Genomic DNA, 17,379 nt, shown 5'->3' on the forward strand with positions numbered 1-17,379 from the left:
AAACTTCTAAAATTTTCGTTTCAACCAACCTCGACTTGAGTCCTTTTAATTATGAAGGGCTAGTTTGTTGAAGATTAAAAAATGATTGACTTTTAGGTAGTTTAAAGATTTTATAAAAAGGGATTTATTTTGTAAAGATTTTATAAAAAAATAGATATTATTTTATGTTTGATTATAATAATAAAAAAGTAATAATTAGTTAGTTATTCTTAAATTTTATAATTTTTTTTCTTAATTTTGGGGTTCAAAAATGGCCTAGGATCTTTCACTCTAATTATTTAAAAGTTATGAATTTGTAGAGATTATAATTTAAGCCAAACTTGACAGGCTATTCCTCACCGCCCAAACAAATTTTGGGTCGAGCTTGGCAAAATAATAATTTTTTGATGTTTGGGCCATTCAAACTGATCCAAGTAGGCCTAAGTATAATTAACTTTGAGTTTAGCTCGGATATCTGAATAAAAAAAATTATATTTTTTAGAAATATATAAAATATAACAAATATTAATTAATTCTTTAAGTTTTTGTTAATTTTATACTAAAATATCATATATTTGATTGCATTACTATAGATATTTTTTAAGGAAATTAAAAATATTTATATTGACAAATTTTTATTATTTTTAATCTCTAAATATCTCAAAATAATATTTAAAATATATTTTAATATTGATTTTTAGATTTTAAAACCACATATTTTTTTAAAAAATAATTTAAATGCTATATATCATTTCAGTATTTAAAAAATATATTTTATATTTTTTATAAAATAAAATAATTAATTTTAAAATAAAAATTTAATTAAAAATAATTTTAAAAATAAAATTAAAATATTCAAGGCTCGAAGTTTAAAAGAATTCAGGCCAAAATTGACCATTTGGGCTTTTAACAAACTTGAGATTGTTTGGGTTCTTGTGTCCGAATGAGTTTAACCTGCTCAATTGCTATTTTCAGATTTGATTAATGGCAAAGGCTCCTCTCATTACACTCATATGGATATTATCGAAGAGATTAGAGCCTTGTTAACTCGTGATTGGACTGTGGAAGCCCACAAGATATCGTGTGATGCAAATGAAGCTGCGGATTTGCTTGCCAAACAAATGTCATCTTGTGTAGTTAGATTTCATCCTATCTTTTCCTCTACTGTTTAGTTATCGTTCTTCAGCAGGACACTAGTCTTGCTTCGTTTTCCCTTGTTATAGAAAAGAATAAGAAGAGCTGGGCTTACAAATAGAAAGGCCCACTGTGAGGTGCTACCTGGGCTGGTGTTGTCATTGCTATCGGTTTTTGGGCCCTTGCTAATAGCCCTATTTTGATTTGTTTTTTTTACGTGAGTTATGAAATTTTAGTATTTTACATTTACATTTGAAGGGAATATTGGTGATTTGCAAACAACTCGATTCGGTAGACAAACACGCTGGCGCCAATATATTCAAAAAATTTGAAAAAAAATAGCGTAGCGTACAGCATTTCAATGACAACGATTACGCTGCGTCTCTCCACTCCCCAGAACTGACCTTCGTGGACGGCGGAAGCATCTTGATGGATTCAATCCCGAGTCTTCCCCATCGTAATTGCCAGGTACCGATTTTCCCGTCCTGCACCTCGTTTCTTTCTCACATGAAACAGATTTTCCCTTTCTGTTTGGCTTACGAGAAAGTGTCAGCAAAGAGATCGACTGAGTTCTTTTCACTTCCGAGTACATCCTTTCTTACTCCCATCATTTCTCAGCTCCCCAACACCGTATTGCTGCTGTATCCTTTGTTCTCATTGTATTTTATTTTTGTTGTTCTAGGATTCCAGGGCTTCGTTCTCGCTTTCGCTCCCGTCAGGTTTGTATCGACTTCTTCAATAGATTCACCGAGTCTTGTTTAATCAATTACTTCGTGGTTGCTAGAACACATATCTATGTAGGAATGAAATGAAGATGTGAATTTGGGATTCAAGTTTGCCGATTCAGTTTCATTTACCAACCTAAATTATAAAGATGAATTTCGTTTGCCTATTATATTGTCACTATTTATTGTTTTTTTCTGTTTTGGGGTGTATCAGAGCCTCCTGATGTTGGAAACTGGTTCTCAAGCTATGAGTATAAATCTCCCGATCCGGATTCAAATGTTGATTTCGAATATTCTGCTTTCAAAGGATACGAGTCCGAAAAAGATGAAGAGAGGGAGAAACAAGAAGTAAATTGCCCACAAATCAGGTTGGGAGATGAGATGGTTGCTGGGGAGAAGCTATTAATAACAAGTACTTGTTTTGTAGAGCATAACAAAGACCAGTCTTTGGCCAAGGTAGGGTTTCTTCTCCCTTTCTGAATTGGAAGAAGAAATACCATCCCTTGTTATTGCTAGTTTGCAACAATTAATCTAAGAAAAGGAATTTTCATTTTTTTTTTTCCTTTTGCCATTTGGTCAAAGGATCTGGATATTTTCAGCTCGGACTCAGTATTCCTTTCAGGTTTGCAGTCTTCAATTAGCTTTTCCTTACAGCCAAGCGGAGAAAGTGAAATAACCCAATTCCAAGAGTTAACTCTTTTTTTTTTTTTGGGTATATTCAGAGCCTCCTGACATCAGAAACTGGTTCTCGAGCTATGTTTACGAGTCTCCTATGCTCGGGACGAGCAGCCTTTTTGAGGAATTTGTTACATCAAAAGAGAACGAGTGTGACGAAAAAAATCTCATACTTCAAGAAAAAGATGGGCATGAAGTCCTACGTGACAATGTTGACACAGGAGAATCTTTAAGACATAATAGCTTGTCTGATACAAGCACGAGGGTAAATCAGCTTTCAAGCAAGGTACCTCCACTAAACCTCAAAATCTGTCAGAATTACTTGGGCGATAATACAGACCCTCGTGAAGGGCTAAGGTGTTAATGTGGGACATGGTTTGACCATAATTTGGTGAATAAATGTACACGTTGGTTTGCTAGGTTGGCAGATAATCTCCATTTGCAATTTGTGTTGTTTACTGATCCTCTTTTAGGATGTAAGTCGGTCGGAAGTTGACACAGTCTGATAAACTAAGCACTTGGTCCCTGCTCTTTTCTTTTGTACCATGTGAGTTTTCCATATCCTTTCATTAAAAGAAAACTGTCAAGTGTCAACATGCATTTATACTCCATCAGATTCACATGTAAAATTTCAGGCGTAAGCTCTTCCTTCTCCAAAACAAATATTCAGTTTACTGACTGCGAAGAGGTTGAAAGAGAAGAACTATAGAACTCATTTTCATCTCCATTGTAACAATTAACAAGTAGCTGATCATACGAGAAGAGGGCATGCCCCTTTTGCTCCCTCTTCCACCATTGCAATCTGTTTATGCATAGGTTGTTTCTAAAAGCAAATAAGGTCGAATTAACGCAAGAATCCAGGTAAATGAAATGTCCCAAGCCATATTTACATGCTAATTTTCTTGTTTGGATGCACAGGACGATGGCAGTGTTGAAATGAAGGAAGGTATTCCTTTTGCCAGTACTTTCGGCCATTTGGAAAAGGTTCCGCAGCCATTTACACAAGATAGAATGTCAAAACATGATGTTAATCCAGCCAAGGGTGAGACTTTGAGCTTGAGTCATAGAAGTGGTGGGTGTAAAGGAGATCACGCTCTAATGTCAATGGACAAGAATTGTAAGAGGCCTCCAGATACGTTACAGAAGACTGATATGAAAGAAGCTATTTCAAAAGCAATGATCCAACATGAAAATAGTGGCTCGAGTGCAACAACTTCAGCAAACGTATTCTCAGAATGGAAGTCAACTCGGTTGAGAGAGAAAGAGAATGGAGATATGGGGTCCATGAACGGTTTTATGACGACGAGGAAGAGCAGAGACGGTGGAGCAAAGGACGAAAACTGTTGGAAGAAAACACGAGAGAAATCATCACAGGATTCAACAAACAGGGGAAGAGATTCTACGGCGTGCAAGAAAGAAGGCGATATGAAGAGAAAGGCACTTGCAGAAGTAACGAATATTGAAATATGTAATAACATGGAGATTACAGGGAAATGGAAGTGCCCTCGGAAGGGCAAATCAAACATCGGGCCTGCTCTGAAGCAACTTCGGCTTGAGCGATGGGTTCATAGAAATTGAAAGTTTTTCATACTAAGGTCTGGCCTCTAGCTCTGGCCGTCTGGGGATGTTCTGATCCAGTTAAAAAAATTCGTAGTTAGTAACACGTCCATTTTCAAGCAGTCAAATGAACTGTTAAATCTTTCTGGTGCTGCCGTATGCTGCCTGTAGTTTACAAGCAACATAGACAAAGTTCATGCTAGACAAGTTGCATTTCGGTGGTGAGAATGAGAGCCAAACAACAACCCCTGGGTATTATGTTACTAATTTGTTATTATTTCTATAAAGTATAACATTTATAAAATATTTTTAAAATTAAAAAGAAATGAAGAGGTATCGCTCTTTTTTGCTCGTGCCAAACCCCCTTTTGGAACCGGGACCGCTCTGGGAATAAATAAGTGGCGACCGAGGAAAACTCTGACAAAAAGTCCGTCTTACTCAAAATAGAAAAATCTTGAATTCTCAAAAAGGAAAATTTTAAAAAAATTATCTAACTAAAAATAATGTCTGATTTTTTTAAAGCCATTATCGTTATCTGGGTAACAGTGATAATAATAATAATAAAAAAAGAGGGAATCCATTTGTCCAATAATATATATGAAGTTTTCAAATTAATTGCGAGTTGTCATGTTCCCACGAAGATCATATTCGGTGAAATAGTTATGCTCGACTGCCCCTTCTCCATTACCGTAATAAGATGGAATTCCTTTCGTAATCATCTCGATATGGGTGCGCCTTTTTTATATTATTATTATTAGATAGATTAGATGAACCTGCGGGGTTCTATCTTCTTCTTCGGTGTCATTGTGAACTTGCCCTCGATTCTTCCCCCAAGACTCTGACCTTAAAACATGTACACTTTCAGGGCACTGCGAAGATCTGTTGGTCGAAAATACTCCCAATTTTCCACTCCCATTGACAAGCTTTCATGGGTGAGCTTCATAGCCGCATCTCAGCAAGCTGATGCCTGCACTCCCAATCGATGGCACCCTCATTACCAGAGTCGAAGGACTCTCATTTTGGAGCCTTTGGGTTCTGAATATGTCAAGCTTCGAAAACTTGACGGCTCCGATTCTGGTATCCTTGTCCATCTAACATTCCTGCAACTTCCTAGTTCTGTTTATTAAGTTCTTGTTCTGGTGGTGTAAACTTCTTCCCCGAGTCTCGGCTCCTCTTTTCTTTCTTGTTCTCGTGTATTTACTACTACCGATCCTTTTCACCTTTTTCTTTACAGGGATTCTTGAGGCTACCTTGGACAGGCCTAAAAATAAGAATGCTATAGACACTAAATTGATGAGAGGCTTGAAGCATGTATTAGAATTGATTCATCAGGACTCGTCGGCTAATGTTGCTATTTTCACTAGTTCGGTTCCTGGGGTTTACTGTGCTGGGGCTGATCTTAAGGTAATAAACCAGCTTTCTTGTTTATCTCAATTAGATTAAAAAATAAATAGTGCATTTTAAACTGTTTGTGATTTAAATTTTCTTCGATATACTCGCAGCAATAGTCACTGGGAAAGATTGCTCAAAATTTTCATTTCTTTCCCTATATAAATATATATATGTAGCAGAAACCGCGTGCTTGTCTTATAATTTTTATGTCAATGGGATTCCAGGAACGCAAGACCTTTAGTGCATCTGAGGTTAGGGAATATTCGAAAGCTCTTCGTGCCACATTCTCATATCTAGAGGTTTGTTGATGAGTCAATTATGTTAATTCTAATAATCAGTTTTGTCTCATGAACATAAATGGCAGATGTAGCACCCCCTTCGTTTCTATGTTTATAAGATAATTTTCTATCATGGATTTTCTCTGGTTTAATTCTATTTCTGTCTTTGCATCTTTATAAACTAAGAGAAATCCCATAAAAATTTAATCTCTTTATACAGGCACTTCCTATACCAACTATTGCTGTAGTTGAAGGAGCAGCATTGGGTGGTGGACTTGAACTTGCCCTGGCATGTGATTTTCGTATCTGCGGTACTTCTATATCTAAAGATTATTTCCTTAACATTAATTTGTTGTTAATTGGTTTGAGTATTTGGAATGGAACGCAACTAATTGGCACTAACAGTATTCTTCCTTGCATGACCAGGAGAAGAGGCTCTCTTGGGTTTGCCAGAAACTGGACACGCTATAATCCCTGGGTATGCTATCTCTATAACTCTATAAATTGTCATCGGTATATTGTAACTATTTGTCTGATCAGTTATGCTCACTAGTATTAATGGTTTAAAAAGAGATTTGCAAGATATTATGGTGGGAATTGGAAAACATGGTGTTCTATGCTGGGAAATGAACAGCCAAGTGGAGAATTTGAGTCGCTTATAATTTTTCCTTAGAAGGTGAATTAGTCTGTTTAACCTCCATGCTGCAGCCTCTTGTTATAGTCATATTGCTGGATCTGCATGAAGTTAATGCACCAATAACCTGCTTGTTAGCAAAAATTACGAGTCTTTGCAATTAACTGCAGCATCCCGTTGCTTGGTCATCCTTAAATATCAATTTTCTTGCGGTGGAATGGTTTCACTTTTTGAAACCCAAAAAAGCCGCAAGTATGGTAGGTAAAGCTTGGTTGAGCATAATTGAGTATTCACTGGTTTAGGAAATTTTGAGGATAAGGGAAAGTGACATTGATGAGAAAGTAGGATCGAGCGATTGGGAGATAAATTCATAATGGAATGGTGGGGTTAATGACAGGGCTGGAGCCACAAGAAGATTACCCAGGTTGATAAATAAGGCGATAGCAAAGGATCTGATATTGACAGGAAGGAGGGTTCGGGGCAGAGAAGCAGAATCTCTGGGTATGCTTATTCCTAGAACCTAACTATGGATTTTTGCTTTGATCACTTGAAAGAAAAGATTTTTAACAACTGCACCATTCCGTGAGTGAGTAGGTCTAGCGAATTACTGTGTTCCTGCTGGGGAAGCTTATTCAAAAGCAATGGAGGTTGCTCGGGTTATCAATGACAAGGTAAAACGATGAGAGTGAGAGTGAAAAGAAAGGAAATGATGATGATAAGGAAGAGGGAACAGGAATTGTGAATGCGGGGTTTTGTGTTGCAGGGTCCAATAGCTATAAAGGCAGGAAAAAGAGCAATAGAGGAGGGCTTGTTGGTGAGTAATCCAGAAGAAGCAGCAGATTTGGAAGAAGAATGCTATGAGATGACGTTGAATACCAAAGATAGGCTGGAAGGCTTGGTTGCTTTTGTTGAGAAGCGCAAGCCCATCTACGAAGGCCAATGAAAGAAACATCCACGCTCCTCTTGCTTCAATCAATGATCCAATCGCACCCTCAGTTCCAAAAAAATTGCCTCAATTTGTATCGCAATTGGCAAACTCTAAACGTTCATCACGGTTTGGCCACCAACAAATAAAATCATGGCGGAACACTTTAAATTGGAAAATTATCCCTATTCGCCCTTCAGCCTTAGATTCCAATAACCTTTCGGCATTATAGAATTAGTTTCTTATCTTTTTTCAAATGTTGGATCTTGCAAGGAACAAGTGCATGTGCATTTCCGGTGAAGCATCCAATTTCAACTACATTTTTCTTTAGTTTGATAGTCCAATGTGCATAAATTACTAAACCAAGTGCCCTGTTTTTTCTTTAATTTCCATACCCGGTATCTTGGAAACTACTGCGTGTCCAGGCGGATTCATATTCTTGCTGTGGTGAAATCATTGTTATTAATGACAGCCTTAAGAATACCATCAATATTTTATTTAACGTGACAGCATGAACCATGTCATCTGTCTTAAGTTCTCCAAATTTTCAAACTAATAATTTCTTTGTGAAACATATATTGAATTATCTTACATATAACCAGAATTGTTTAGAAGTAATTTTTTTAAAATTCTTATATTAAATAAAAATTTTCGTGATCAGATCATCTAACTAAAAATATGATATCATGACTTGGAATTGTTAAAAAAAAATTAAACTTTAGCACAAACGTTCTATATAATTGGAAGGGAAAACATATATTTGGATTCCTACGTTTTGCTCTAAGTCTTCAGAATTTTATTTGGGTTTTAGGTTCTTATATTTTGCTTTAGAACTTAGAACACTTAAAAATAGAAGTGTAAAAATTTAAAATATAAAAAAAATATAAAAATTTATAATAAAATATAAGTAAAGTATAAGAATTTAAAATTATATTTTTTTGATTGCAAATGTGAGGAATAGAAACCCGTATAAGGGTTTGGCCGCTGTCGATTTCTGGGCCCAATTTCATTAGGCCCATGCTTAGCAATAGACAAAGGCCTATAAATACCAGACGCAAGCCCAGGCGAAAAACAAAGTGGAGTTCCAATCTGCCTGTAAAATTTGCTTCTAGTCTACAGCAGAAGAAGGAGCACTTGAAATATGGACGAAAGCGCCTCTGCGAAAAGATGGCTTCCTCTCGAAGCTAACCCTGATGTGATGAACCAGGTATTCCTATCATTTTATTCTATCACTTTCCACCCTTCAATTCACGCTTTCTTTTTATTTTTCTTTTAAAATACTAATGTCCGAGAACAGTTTTAGTTTAGTTCGAGCTCGTTTCTTGTTATCGCCAAATTTGAAACGTCTGTTACGTTTTTATTTCGTTGTGAGAGTTTTTTGTCCGCAAATAAATTCTGAGATTAATGTTCAAGAAATTGGTGTAGAAGATTGAGCACCTTTTTTGCTTAGTTAGGCGACAAGATTGAGCATCTTTCGTGTTTCGAGTTTCGACTTGGATCTCCGTGTTATAGCTAATAGGCCGCTGGAAGAATCTATCCCTATTTGGACTTGAAAGCATGATGTAAGCTTTGAAAACACAAATATGAAAATTTAACTTCATGATTATTCATCACGGATGTTATATAGCAACTTAATGACATACTCAGATTAGGAGTTAAGACAATTATTTGCTTTAAATCTGTGAACTAACCTTTTCTTTGACATTTCCCCCCTGATTTTACAGAAGTGTAGTTTCTTGCATTACATTCTCTTGATATAAAAAATGATGAAAGTGAATCTAGTGGCGAGGGTTTTAATTATTTTGCTGGAGATCTTAGACTCACTCCGTGTGCCTTTCTGTTTTACCCAAAAACTGATGATTAATTACGTATTTAATTTCAATGATTTGCAGTTCCTTTGGGGACTGGGCCTTCCAGAAAACGAGGCAGAGTGCTATGATGTGTATGGTCTGGATGAACAACTACTGGAAATGGTTCCCGAGCCTGTACTTGCTGTGCTTTTTCTTTATCCCTTAACCTCAAAGGTTATTTTCATACGGATCAGACCTCTGTAACAAATAGTTTTTGTTGACGTTAATTATATCTGTACTGCATGTATGCTTTTTAATGAACTATTGCGCCTGCTTTCGTTTCTTATCAGACCGAGGAAGAGCGGTTGCAACAGGAAAATGAAAAAAAGGTGAGTGAATAGATGTGTATATATGCTTTCTCTAAAAACATACATCCTGTGACATTTCACCATTCGTTTCGTCTAATTTGGAGTATTTATATTCCGCTTGGAAGAGTCACATATATTTTTTCACTGCGCTGCATGCACACCAGTTTACATGTTCCATTACCTACTAAAATAGCTCAAGAAGCTGTACTTTTGAGTGGCATATGTGGTGCTATTGATTTGGTTTCAGTTTCATCAAAACTGTATGTTTGAACTATAGCTTATTTGTTTTATTTATGTAGCAGCACAACACTAGAGTATATTTTATGAAGCAAACTGTGGGAAATGCTTGTGGTACCATAGGACTTCTTCATGCTCTTGGGAACATAACATCTGAGATCAAACTTAGTAAGTTTGCAATAACTAGTCTGCCCCTGTTTAAGTAGTTATTACACCAAGTGTTACTTCTCACGAACTGTTATTCTTATTGCTTTTGCTTATTTCAGCTGAGGGATCATTCTTTGATAGGTTCTTCAAAGCTACTGCAAGCATGGACCCATTACAGGTTTGACATCCCTCCTACCCCTCCTTTGTTTTCCCCTCATACTGCCCACTTATGCAGGCATAGGCAGTTGATAAGGCAATTTTATGATGATTTAGCATTCTCTTACTTTTATATTATATAGCGTGCAGCATTTCTTGAGAATGACAGAGAAATGGAAGTTGCTCATTCAGTAGCTGCCACTGCTGGTGATACAGAGGTAATTTATTCATGAAGCAGCATTAAATGGGGAATGATGTGACATTAGACGGTGCAGCGGTTTAAGATTGATATTCATGTCCTCAAAAGATTCTCCTGTATTGTTGTAGCTTGTTTGCCACCCTTGTTATATTAATATTCAGATGTGGTAAGGTAATTATTAATATCTGAAAACAATGCAAGTTGCTTTGAGTTTTCTTCTGTGATAAGGGATATTGGAAGTTTGAATATGGCAATTTGGGGCAGAATATTCCTAGTTTTTGTGTGGCAGACTACTAATGGATTTAGAAACAAGTTAAAATAGTCTAGAATATTAGATGGTTAACCATGGGAAAGTTGATATATGCTTTTAGTTTTTATCGTGCATAGAAAGGAAGACCCCACATGAGTTTAAACAAACAGCAGTTAGTCAAGGTGTGAAAATATGGTTTTAATTTGAAGATCTTATTCCCAATATAAGTGGATTGTGGAGAAGGAAGTGAGTGGCAGAACTTATACAAATTAATTAAATAACCATTTAAATTTTTCACTTTGTCACAGTGTAATAGTTTGATGTAGTTTGATTTATGAATAGTAAACAATTTTAGTGCTTGTTTCAAACTATTGGGATCGAGAAAAATATTTTCCGCAAATAGTTAAGGAATGAAATGAATGCAAATTGGAAGAAGACACTTATCGTATGTCATACTCCTATGGTTGCCTCTCAAGCAAGACATTATACTCTCTGTGATTCCGCCAAAGAGTATGGATGACCAGGGGATGTGAAATGTTAATTGACTATATTGATGCTAGGCTCTTCAAGTAATTTGTTTTCTCCTTATCTTACCTTGTTATTTTTTATTTTTTATGCAGGCATTGGTTGATGTGAACGCTCATTTCATCTGCTTTGCTTGTGTGGATGGTACTTTCTTGATATAGTTGATTTTAATTGTATTATTAAGAAGTGGAAACAGTAGGAAAAGTTATGCGCAAATTGTGTCATATGCAGGTGAACTTTATGAGCTTGATGGAAGAAAGTCAGGACCTATATCTCATGGTCAATCCTCACCAAATACTCTATTGAGGGTAAATATCATTGCGTCCCATAACCAAAATATCTTTAATCTTTTCTTTGGCTGCAGAAAGTTTCGTATTTGGGAAAGGATGGAGTTTGTTTGCCAAATATATTTAAATTATATATAAAAACACGTATGCAAATATACAAACACAAGTGACAAATGTATTTTTGTCTACTGAGAGGGCTTTGGATTCTCACTTGACATGAGAAGAACAACTTGGTGGAATAGAGTTCCTGGTACTTTAAATTGGTATCTGGAGACTCTCTCCCTTTACCTTTCTCCCTCTACATATGCCATATGCCTTGCATACGCCTCTCCAGTGCAATGTTATCAAAATTTGATGAACCTTCAGCCTATTTTATTAAGCTTTGATGTGAACATTTCAGCCCTTGAATCGTGTCTGTTTCGATATCCCGATCATGGAACAATTTGCTGGCTTTTCTGCCATTCATGTTGCTTATTTGTCTTCATTACACACGGAACATGCTGTTATGTGGGAAATATTCAGTTTTTATTTGGGTGAAAAACTGCTCAATTTTTGAATCACTAATTTGTTGCTTGTTCCACAACAGGATGCAGCTAAAGTCATACAGGGCGTGATCCAGAAAAATCCTGACTCTCTTAACTTCAATGTCATTGTCGTTTCAAAGAAATCTGGAGATGGGAAGTAAGGATGAAGGTTCTGGGTATCTTGGGTCTTGGGTGAACCCAGTTATGTGTAATCTTTTTGATATCCTCGGCATTCAAGGAACTCTTTACTCACTTCGCTTGTGCATGTACTCAGATGTTGTGTTTTCATACATAATGATCTAGCAAGATCACTTCCCTCCTGTAGATTAGCGCAGTGCCTGCTTGTTGGGCAAGATGAACCTACAAATGATATTTTAAAAGTCAACTTACCTAAGCGGGATTGATTTTGTTTTCTTGTGTATTAATCAATTACTCGAAGACCTTTATTTTGTTTTTTGTTTTTTTTTTAAAAGGGTCTGCAGTCCACGGCGGCAAATGATTAGCCGAATTATTATTTTCCGATCAGCGTATGTAAAAACCCAACCTCAAATTACTGTTACTTTTTCAGGCAAAGAAAAAAAAAAGTCTTGTTATTTTTCTGTATACGTAGTGGAACGTATTCTAGAAGCACGGCTGACGGACGAAGAGAAAATGCCTGACAGACAAAAACGGGTCACAATGACAACCATATTGAACAACATTAGGATCGAAGTCCAGTGAAGTAACAAACAGACTGCCAACGGACTTCTGTCTCCTTCTCCCCAGTTGCCACCATCAAAATATTTGATGTGAAATTTAGCCAATTTATTGCTCATCATCAGTCTCATATTTGGGTCTACCGAAAATCGAAATTGGTAAAAACGTTAGAGAATTGTTATATTCTCCGAATATCTTGCCTGATATCTTTTCTAAAGCATGCTATCCAGATATAAACGTTCTCCACTTAGCGAAAACATTAAGGCAGAACAAAGTAAAGCGGTCATACGGGGGAAAAAAAACAAAAACAAAAGGAAGCACCAAGTGGTGAGGCTGCGGGGGCTTAAACACATTTTTAGAGATACATACATACTTTGTTAGTGTCACAACTCACAAGAACATATTAAATTAACATCACCTCTTAACAAAACAGAAAGTTTATTCTTTTAGTTAAGACATTCAGACGACAAAACCATGCACATGACTTAAACAAATGATTAACTGTAATGACAATCATTATGAACGACATAGGGAAAAAAAAAACCCCGGATGTTTGTTGACATCAAGAAGCAATTCATTTACGGTGATAGTGTCTGCCATAAGACTCCTCCGTAGCTGCGACCCTCAAACTGTTGAGGTGAAGGATGAAGGCGATGGAGGATGTGGAACATCAACAAGGCCTTCCAACATTTGCATCACAATCTTCATGGTAGGCCTTATTTCTGGATTCTCTTGAATGCACCATATTGCTATCATCACCCATTTCTTTAACCTCCCTATATCAGCAATGGCCTCCTTGTCATTCTCTACCAAAATGTCTATTCTTCGCTCTGTATGGCAATCATAAGCCTAATCTGTTAGTATCACCTTGTTCTCCTCCAATTCATCTTCTAGATCCATTTCCACGCTTCTTCTACAACAAATTATCTCCAACAGCATCACGCCATAGCTATACACATCCACTTTAGCTGTCACTGGAATATTTTTGAACCATTCTGATGTTACATATCCTCTCGTTCCTCTTATCATTGTATGGGTTCGGCTCTTATTAGAATACAGCAACTTGGCCAACCCAAAATCTGAGATTTTTGCCCTCAAATATTCATCAATCAATATATTTTGAGGTTTGATATCACAATGAATAATAGGAGTGTCACACTCTTCATGTAAGTAAAACAATCCTCTTGCAATTCCAAAAGCAAAGTTAACCCTCATATTCCAAAGGGGCTTGGATTTTTCAAAGAGAATATCTGCAAGAGAACCATTGCTCATGAACTCGTATACTAGAATTCTATGAACTCCCTCATCACAGAACCCAATCAACCTAACCAAGTTCTTGTGGCATGTTTTTCCAATAGCACTCAATTCATTCTTAAATTCCTTCTCACGTTCTTGAGCTATTCTATCCAATCTCTTCACCGCAATAGCAGTATCGGTTGTTGACTTGAGTGTTCCTTTGTACACAATGCCAAATGAACCCCTTCCTACTTCTTCATTGAACTCGTGTGTTGCCTCTTTCAATGCTTGATACGTGAAAGAGTGCATATTTGTTTCAGCAAGAGTTGAAACTTGAGTAGCCTTTTTTGACTTCGAGAGAATAATTGAAACAATTGTGGCTACTAATAAAGTATTCATGACAAGGGAGCCAACAGGAGACCCTAAAGAGCATAACGGACCTGATCTTCCTTTTTCATAGCCTGATTATTGTCACCCATTGGTCGAATTCTTATTTTCATTAGAGTTGTAGTTCCAACACCGCCACTGGTAGGTAGTACTCCATTAGAAAGGGGCGGTCTTTTCTTCCAACAGGTATCTACGTTGTTGAAAATAGCAGCTACACAATTACAATCATTCAAGCAAGATCTTCTACATTCATCCTCTGTGAAATTGATCAGCCTTTCATAATCTCCGCCAGGCCAATTCATATTTTGCAAAGTCTTCATCTCATACACCTCTTCTGGATTGCTTTTTGATTCTAGAATAGTCAAAGGGAAAGGTGGGGCTTTTTGTGTAGAAGCAGCGCAAGAAATTGGAGGAAGAAGACCCTTACAGCGTAAAGGAAAAGCAATCTTTGAAATTATATATATATATATATATATATTCATGAAACTGACTGGTTTGGACACTCGATCTAGAGTTTGGTCTAGCCCGAAGATCAATTTGGTTTTTCTATTTTGGTCTAGTCATTTTTTACTTAGACTGAACTGGACTAGGTTTCTCCAATTTAGATTGAGGTTGGTTGTGCAACCCTAAATTTTAATTATACAATTTTTTTTTAGAATAAACCTTTTCTCCTTGATTTATAGTATACTGCATGTTCTATTATTTTATGGCATAATTTAATGAACATGTATTTTTAAAAAAAAATTAAAAGCTATGCAATATTGTTATATGAGGCTATTGCTCTAGTTACTACTATTCCTTAAAAATATATATTTTAGGCCTATTTATAACATCCTTCATCTCCAGAAAATCCCTTAAAATTATTTTTAAATTTAAAAATAAGATAAAATCGTTTTTAAAATAAAATATTAAGATTTGATTTCAAGATATATTTTAGAGGAAAGAGAAATTCACAAGGTTGAGTGACATTAAATAAATAAGATCTTAACTTTTTTTGAAATTACATTTAATATTATTTAAATTATATTGAAACCAAATATTGTTAAGATTTATTTTTTTAAAAAGAATCTTGATAAATAGTGAATAAATTATATTTGGGAATTTCAAGTTTCCACAAAAAATAATAATATAAGGTTAACGAGCATTCTAAACTCTGAAGTATGATGTGAATAAAGCCCTGATCTTGAACTTTTAAAATGTGTAAAATGGATCATAAGTTTTTAAATTTATAGCAAATTACCCCACCGTTAACTTATACTTAACATCGTTACTATTATTTAGTAGGCTCCTGTCAAAATGTTGATGTGTCATTTGTTAATAAGCACCACAGATCCTAAACTATTGCACTAATAGCATAGTAGACCCAGAACTTTAAAATTCAAAGAAAATTACCTTTACTATTGATGTATAGAACGTTGCCTATTATATATACTAAATTAGCTTCAACGTGATCTATTGTGATGAATGCATCGTTGGCTATGGCGAATGATCTAAAATTTTGTGAAATGACATGTTTTACCCATTTTCTTCAATGTTTTTCAAACGATTGATATCTTATATTTTTGAATACTCTATAACTCTAATTTAATTTTATTTTAAATAATATTTATTTATTTAATAGTGAAAACTTGGTTCCCATTTGAAAAGAATGTTATTTATTCTATGCCCAAACTACCCAATTTCTTTGACTGGGTTTGGAATAAGTTCCATATCTTTTTGGGCACCCCTTTCGATTGAAGGGGGAAGCTAAGCTTAATATGGAGTAACGAAGCTTTTGGCTAAGTTATAGCTCCTTTTGCATAAAGGCTTCAACTTGAGGAAATAAGGAATAATTTAATATGAAATAAAATGGACTTTTAATCATTTAATATTGTCCTTCAAATTGTTTATATTTTTTGACTATAATATTGATTTGATATCATTGATGTTCTCTAGATAGTATATACTTGAATTACTAGATAAGGTTGATGGATTTTCACATCTTTCATCTCAATTCTTGTGTTATTAATGAAACTTTTCTAGCATGTTTGTGTTATCTATGAGATAGTTATATATTAGAGAAAACCTTCTCAAGCATGCTAGCTAGTAGGGATTGTTGCTTTAAATTGAGACACACTTAGAATTTCCTTGTCATGACTATCCATATGAAGTGAAAAGCCATGATACACCATAACCTTTGAGAGGTTATTGCGACATTGTCTCACATCTTTCTTAATTACTGTAGGAAGCAATAGCGGAGTTCACGGAAGGGAATAGAATTAGAGACTACCAACTTCATGAGATCTATGGCCTTAGAGGAAGAAGCTCGTACCACACCTAAGGCCACCTAGCTTAGACATTGTATTTATTTAATTGATATTTATTTTCGTATTGGATTGTATTGTTCTTTTAGTCTTTGGGCCCTAAGTTAAGGAGATTTGACTGGAGGCATGAGTATACCTTTCATTTGTTTTTGTTTTTATTTATTATTTTCTTTATCATTTATCTGAGCTATAACTGTGTAGGGTTATTTCTTTTCTACTACTGTAGATGTGGATAGTTAATTAATTATAATTTTATTATGAAATCAATACTTTTAACCTTTTTTTTTTTTGCTATGGTTTCTTACTATAGTAGGAGCTCATGTTAATTAACTAGGCTTGCTTTAAATATTATGATAGAAGTAAGGATAGTTCTTTTTCTACCATGATAGTTAAGTTATTCTTTTTTTTTCCTATGGTAGGACCTGGTTAAATATAAATTCCGAGCTGGGGTTGTTTCACTATCAATTATTTTTGGTCAAATCAAAGGAAAGAAGATTGTTTGGCACAGAGAGAATAATTCAAAGGTGGGCTTAAGCACAAATCAAATGGTTGGAAAGGTGTGGCTCATAATTGAAAATAGTCTTACTCTTGCACGTAATTTTAGAATGGAAAAGCTAGGATGGAATAATGAGCACGGCAAAGATAAGTGGACCTGTCTAGCAAAAATAGCTCATGTAATTTTTTTGTTTTAGGACAATATGGACTAATTTCTATTGGAGTATCAAGGATAAAAGGTAAAGTTCCCTCAACTAGGCTCGTTCTATGCATGAGAGTTAAAAATCAAATTCCTAACAATTTAGTTAAAAAACAAAAACTATCACGAACCCTATGGAAAGAAAAAGATTAAAAATATCTATATATAAAGTTTCAAAAAGAAAGATTATAAAGTAATGTTTCATCATATTAACATTAAAGATAAATATGGATTAGAGATTCAGAGTAGAAAGCACAAGGTGCTAAATAATAACCATATTT

General features: G+C 35.3%; 3 protein-coding genes and 1 pseudogene across 5 annotated transcripts; 3 read left to right on the forward strand and 1 right to left on the reverse strand.

The window, feature by feature from the left end:
- The first annotated feature begins 1,409 nt into the window (after window positions 1-1,409).
- Window positions 1,410-4,316, forward strand: LOC129323096 (uncharacterized). 2 transcript variants are annotated; one of them, XM_054969651.1, is made up of 6 exons: window positions 1,410-1,581; window positions 1,796-1,832; window positions 2,053-2,294; window positions 2,421-2,460; window positions 2,561-2,799; window positions 3,432-4,316. In XM_054969651.1, the coding sequence occupies exons 1-6, from the start codon at window positions 1,543-1,545 to the stop codon at window positions 4,089-4,091; spliced, it is 1,257 nt and encodes a 418-aa protein (XP_054825626.1). In that variant the 5' UTR covers window positions 1,410-1,542; the 3' UTR covers window positions 4,092-4,316. The 2 variants fall into 2 exon arrangements, with proteins under 2 accessions (XP_054825626.1, XP_054825627.1); XM_054969652.1 differs by having other exon boundaries at window positions 1,577-1,699.
- A 498-nt stretch (window positions 4,317-4,814) lies between these two features.
- LOC129322144 (probable enoyl-CoA hydratase 2, mitochondrial) lies at window positions 4,815-7,629 on the forward strand. The gene is made up of 8 exons (XM_054968227.1): window positions 4,815-5,147; window positions 5,305-5,474; window positions 5,687-5,761; window positions 5,961-6,051; window positions 6,167-6,218; window positions 6,772-6,875; window positions 6,969-7,045; window positions 7,138-7,629. The coding sequence occupies exons 1-8, from the start codon at window positions 4,922-4,924 to the stop codon at window positions 7,315-7,317; spliced, it is 975 nt and encodes a 324-aa protein (XP_054824202.1). The 5' UTR covers window positions 4,815-4,921; the 3' UTR covers window positions 7,318-7,629.
- Window positions 7,630-8,345: 716 nt separating this feature from the next.
- LOC129322145 (ubiquitin carboxyl-terminal hydrolase 3) lies at window positions 8,346-12,194 on the forward strand. Of its 2 annotated transcripts, none has more exons than XM_054968228.1 (9): window positions 8,346-8,506; window positions 9,192-9,323; window positions 9,440-9,478; window positions 9,757-9,862; window positions 9,961-10,019; window positions 10,141-10,215; window positions 11,067-11,115; window positions 11,203-11,279; window positions 11,845-12,194. In XM_054968228.1, exons 1-9 carry the CDS (start codon window positions 8,441-8,443, stop codon window positions 11,941-11,943), a joined length of 702 nt encoding a protein of 233 aa, XP_054824203.1. In that variant the 5' UTR covers window positions 8,346-8,440; the 3' UTR covers window positions 11,944-12,194. The 2 variants fall into 2 exon arrangements, with proteins under 2 accessions (XP_054824203.1, XP_054824204.1); XM_054968229.1 differs by having other exon boundaries at window positions 9,760-9,862.
- A 624-nt stretch (window positions 12,195-12,818) lies between these two features.
- Window positions 12,819-14,583, reverse strand: LOC129322012 (G-type lectin S-receptor-like serine/threonine-protein kinase LECRK2; annotated as a pseudogene).
- Between the last annotated feature and the right edge of the window lie 2,796 nt (window positions 14,584-17,379).

The sequence above is a fragment of the Prosopis cineraria genome, unplaced genomic scaffold (genome assembly GCF_029017545.1).
Source record: "Prosopis cineraria cultivar Desert tree isolate PC_DT_omini unplaced genomic scaffold, ASM2901754v1 PC10, whole genome shotgun sequence".
Classification (NCBI taxonomy): domain Eukaryota; kingdom Viridiplantae; phylum Streptophyta; class Magnoliopsida; order Fabales; family Fabaceae; genus Prosopis; species Prosopis cineraria.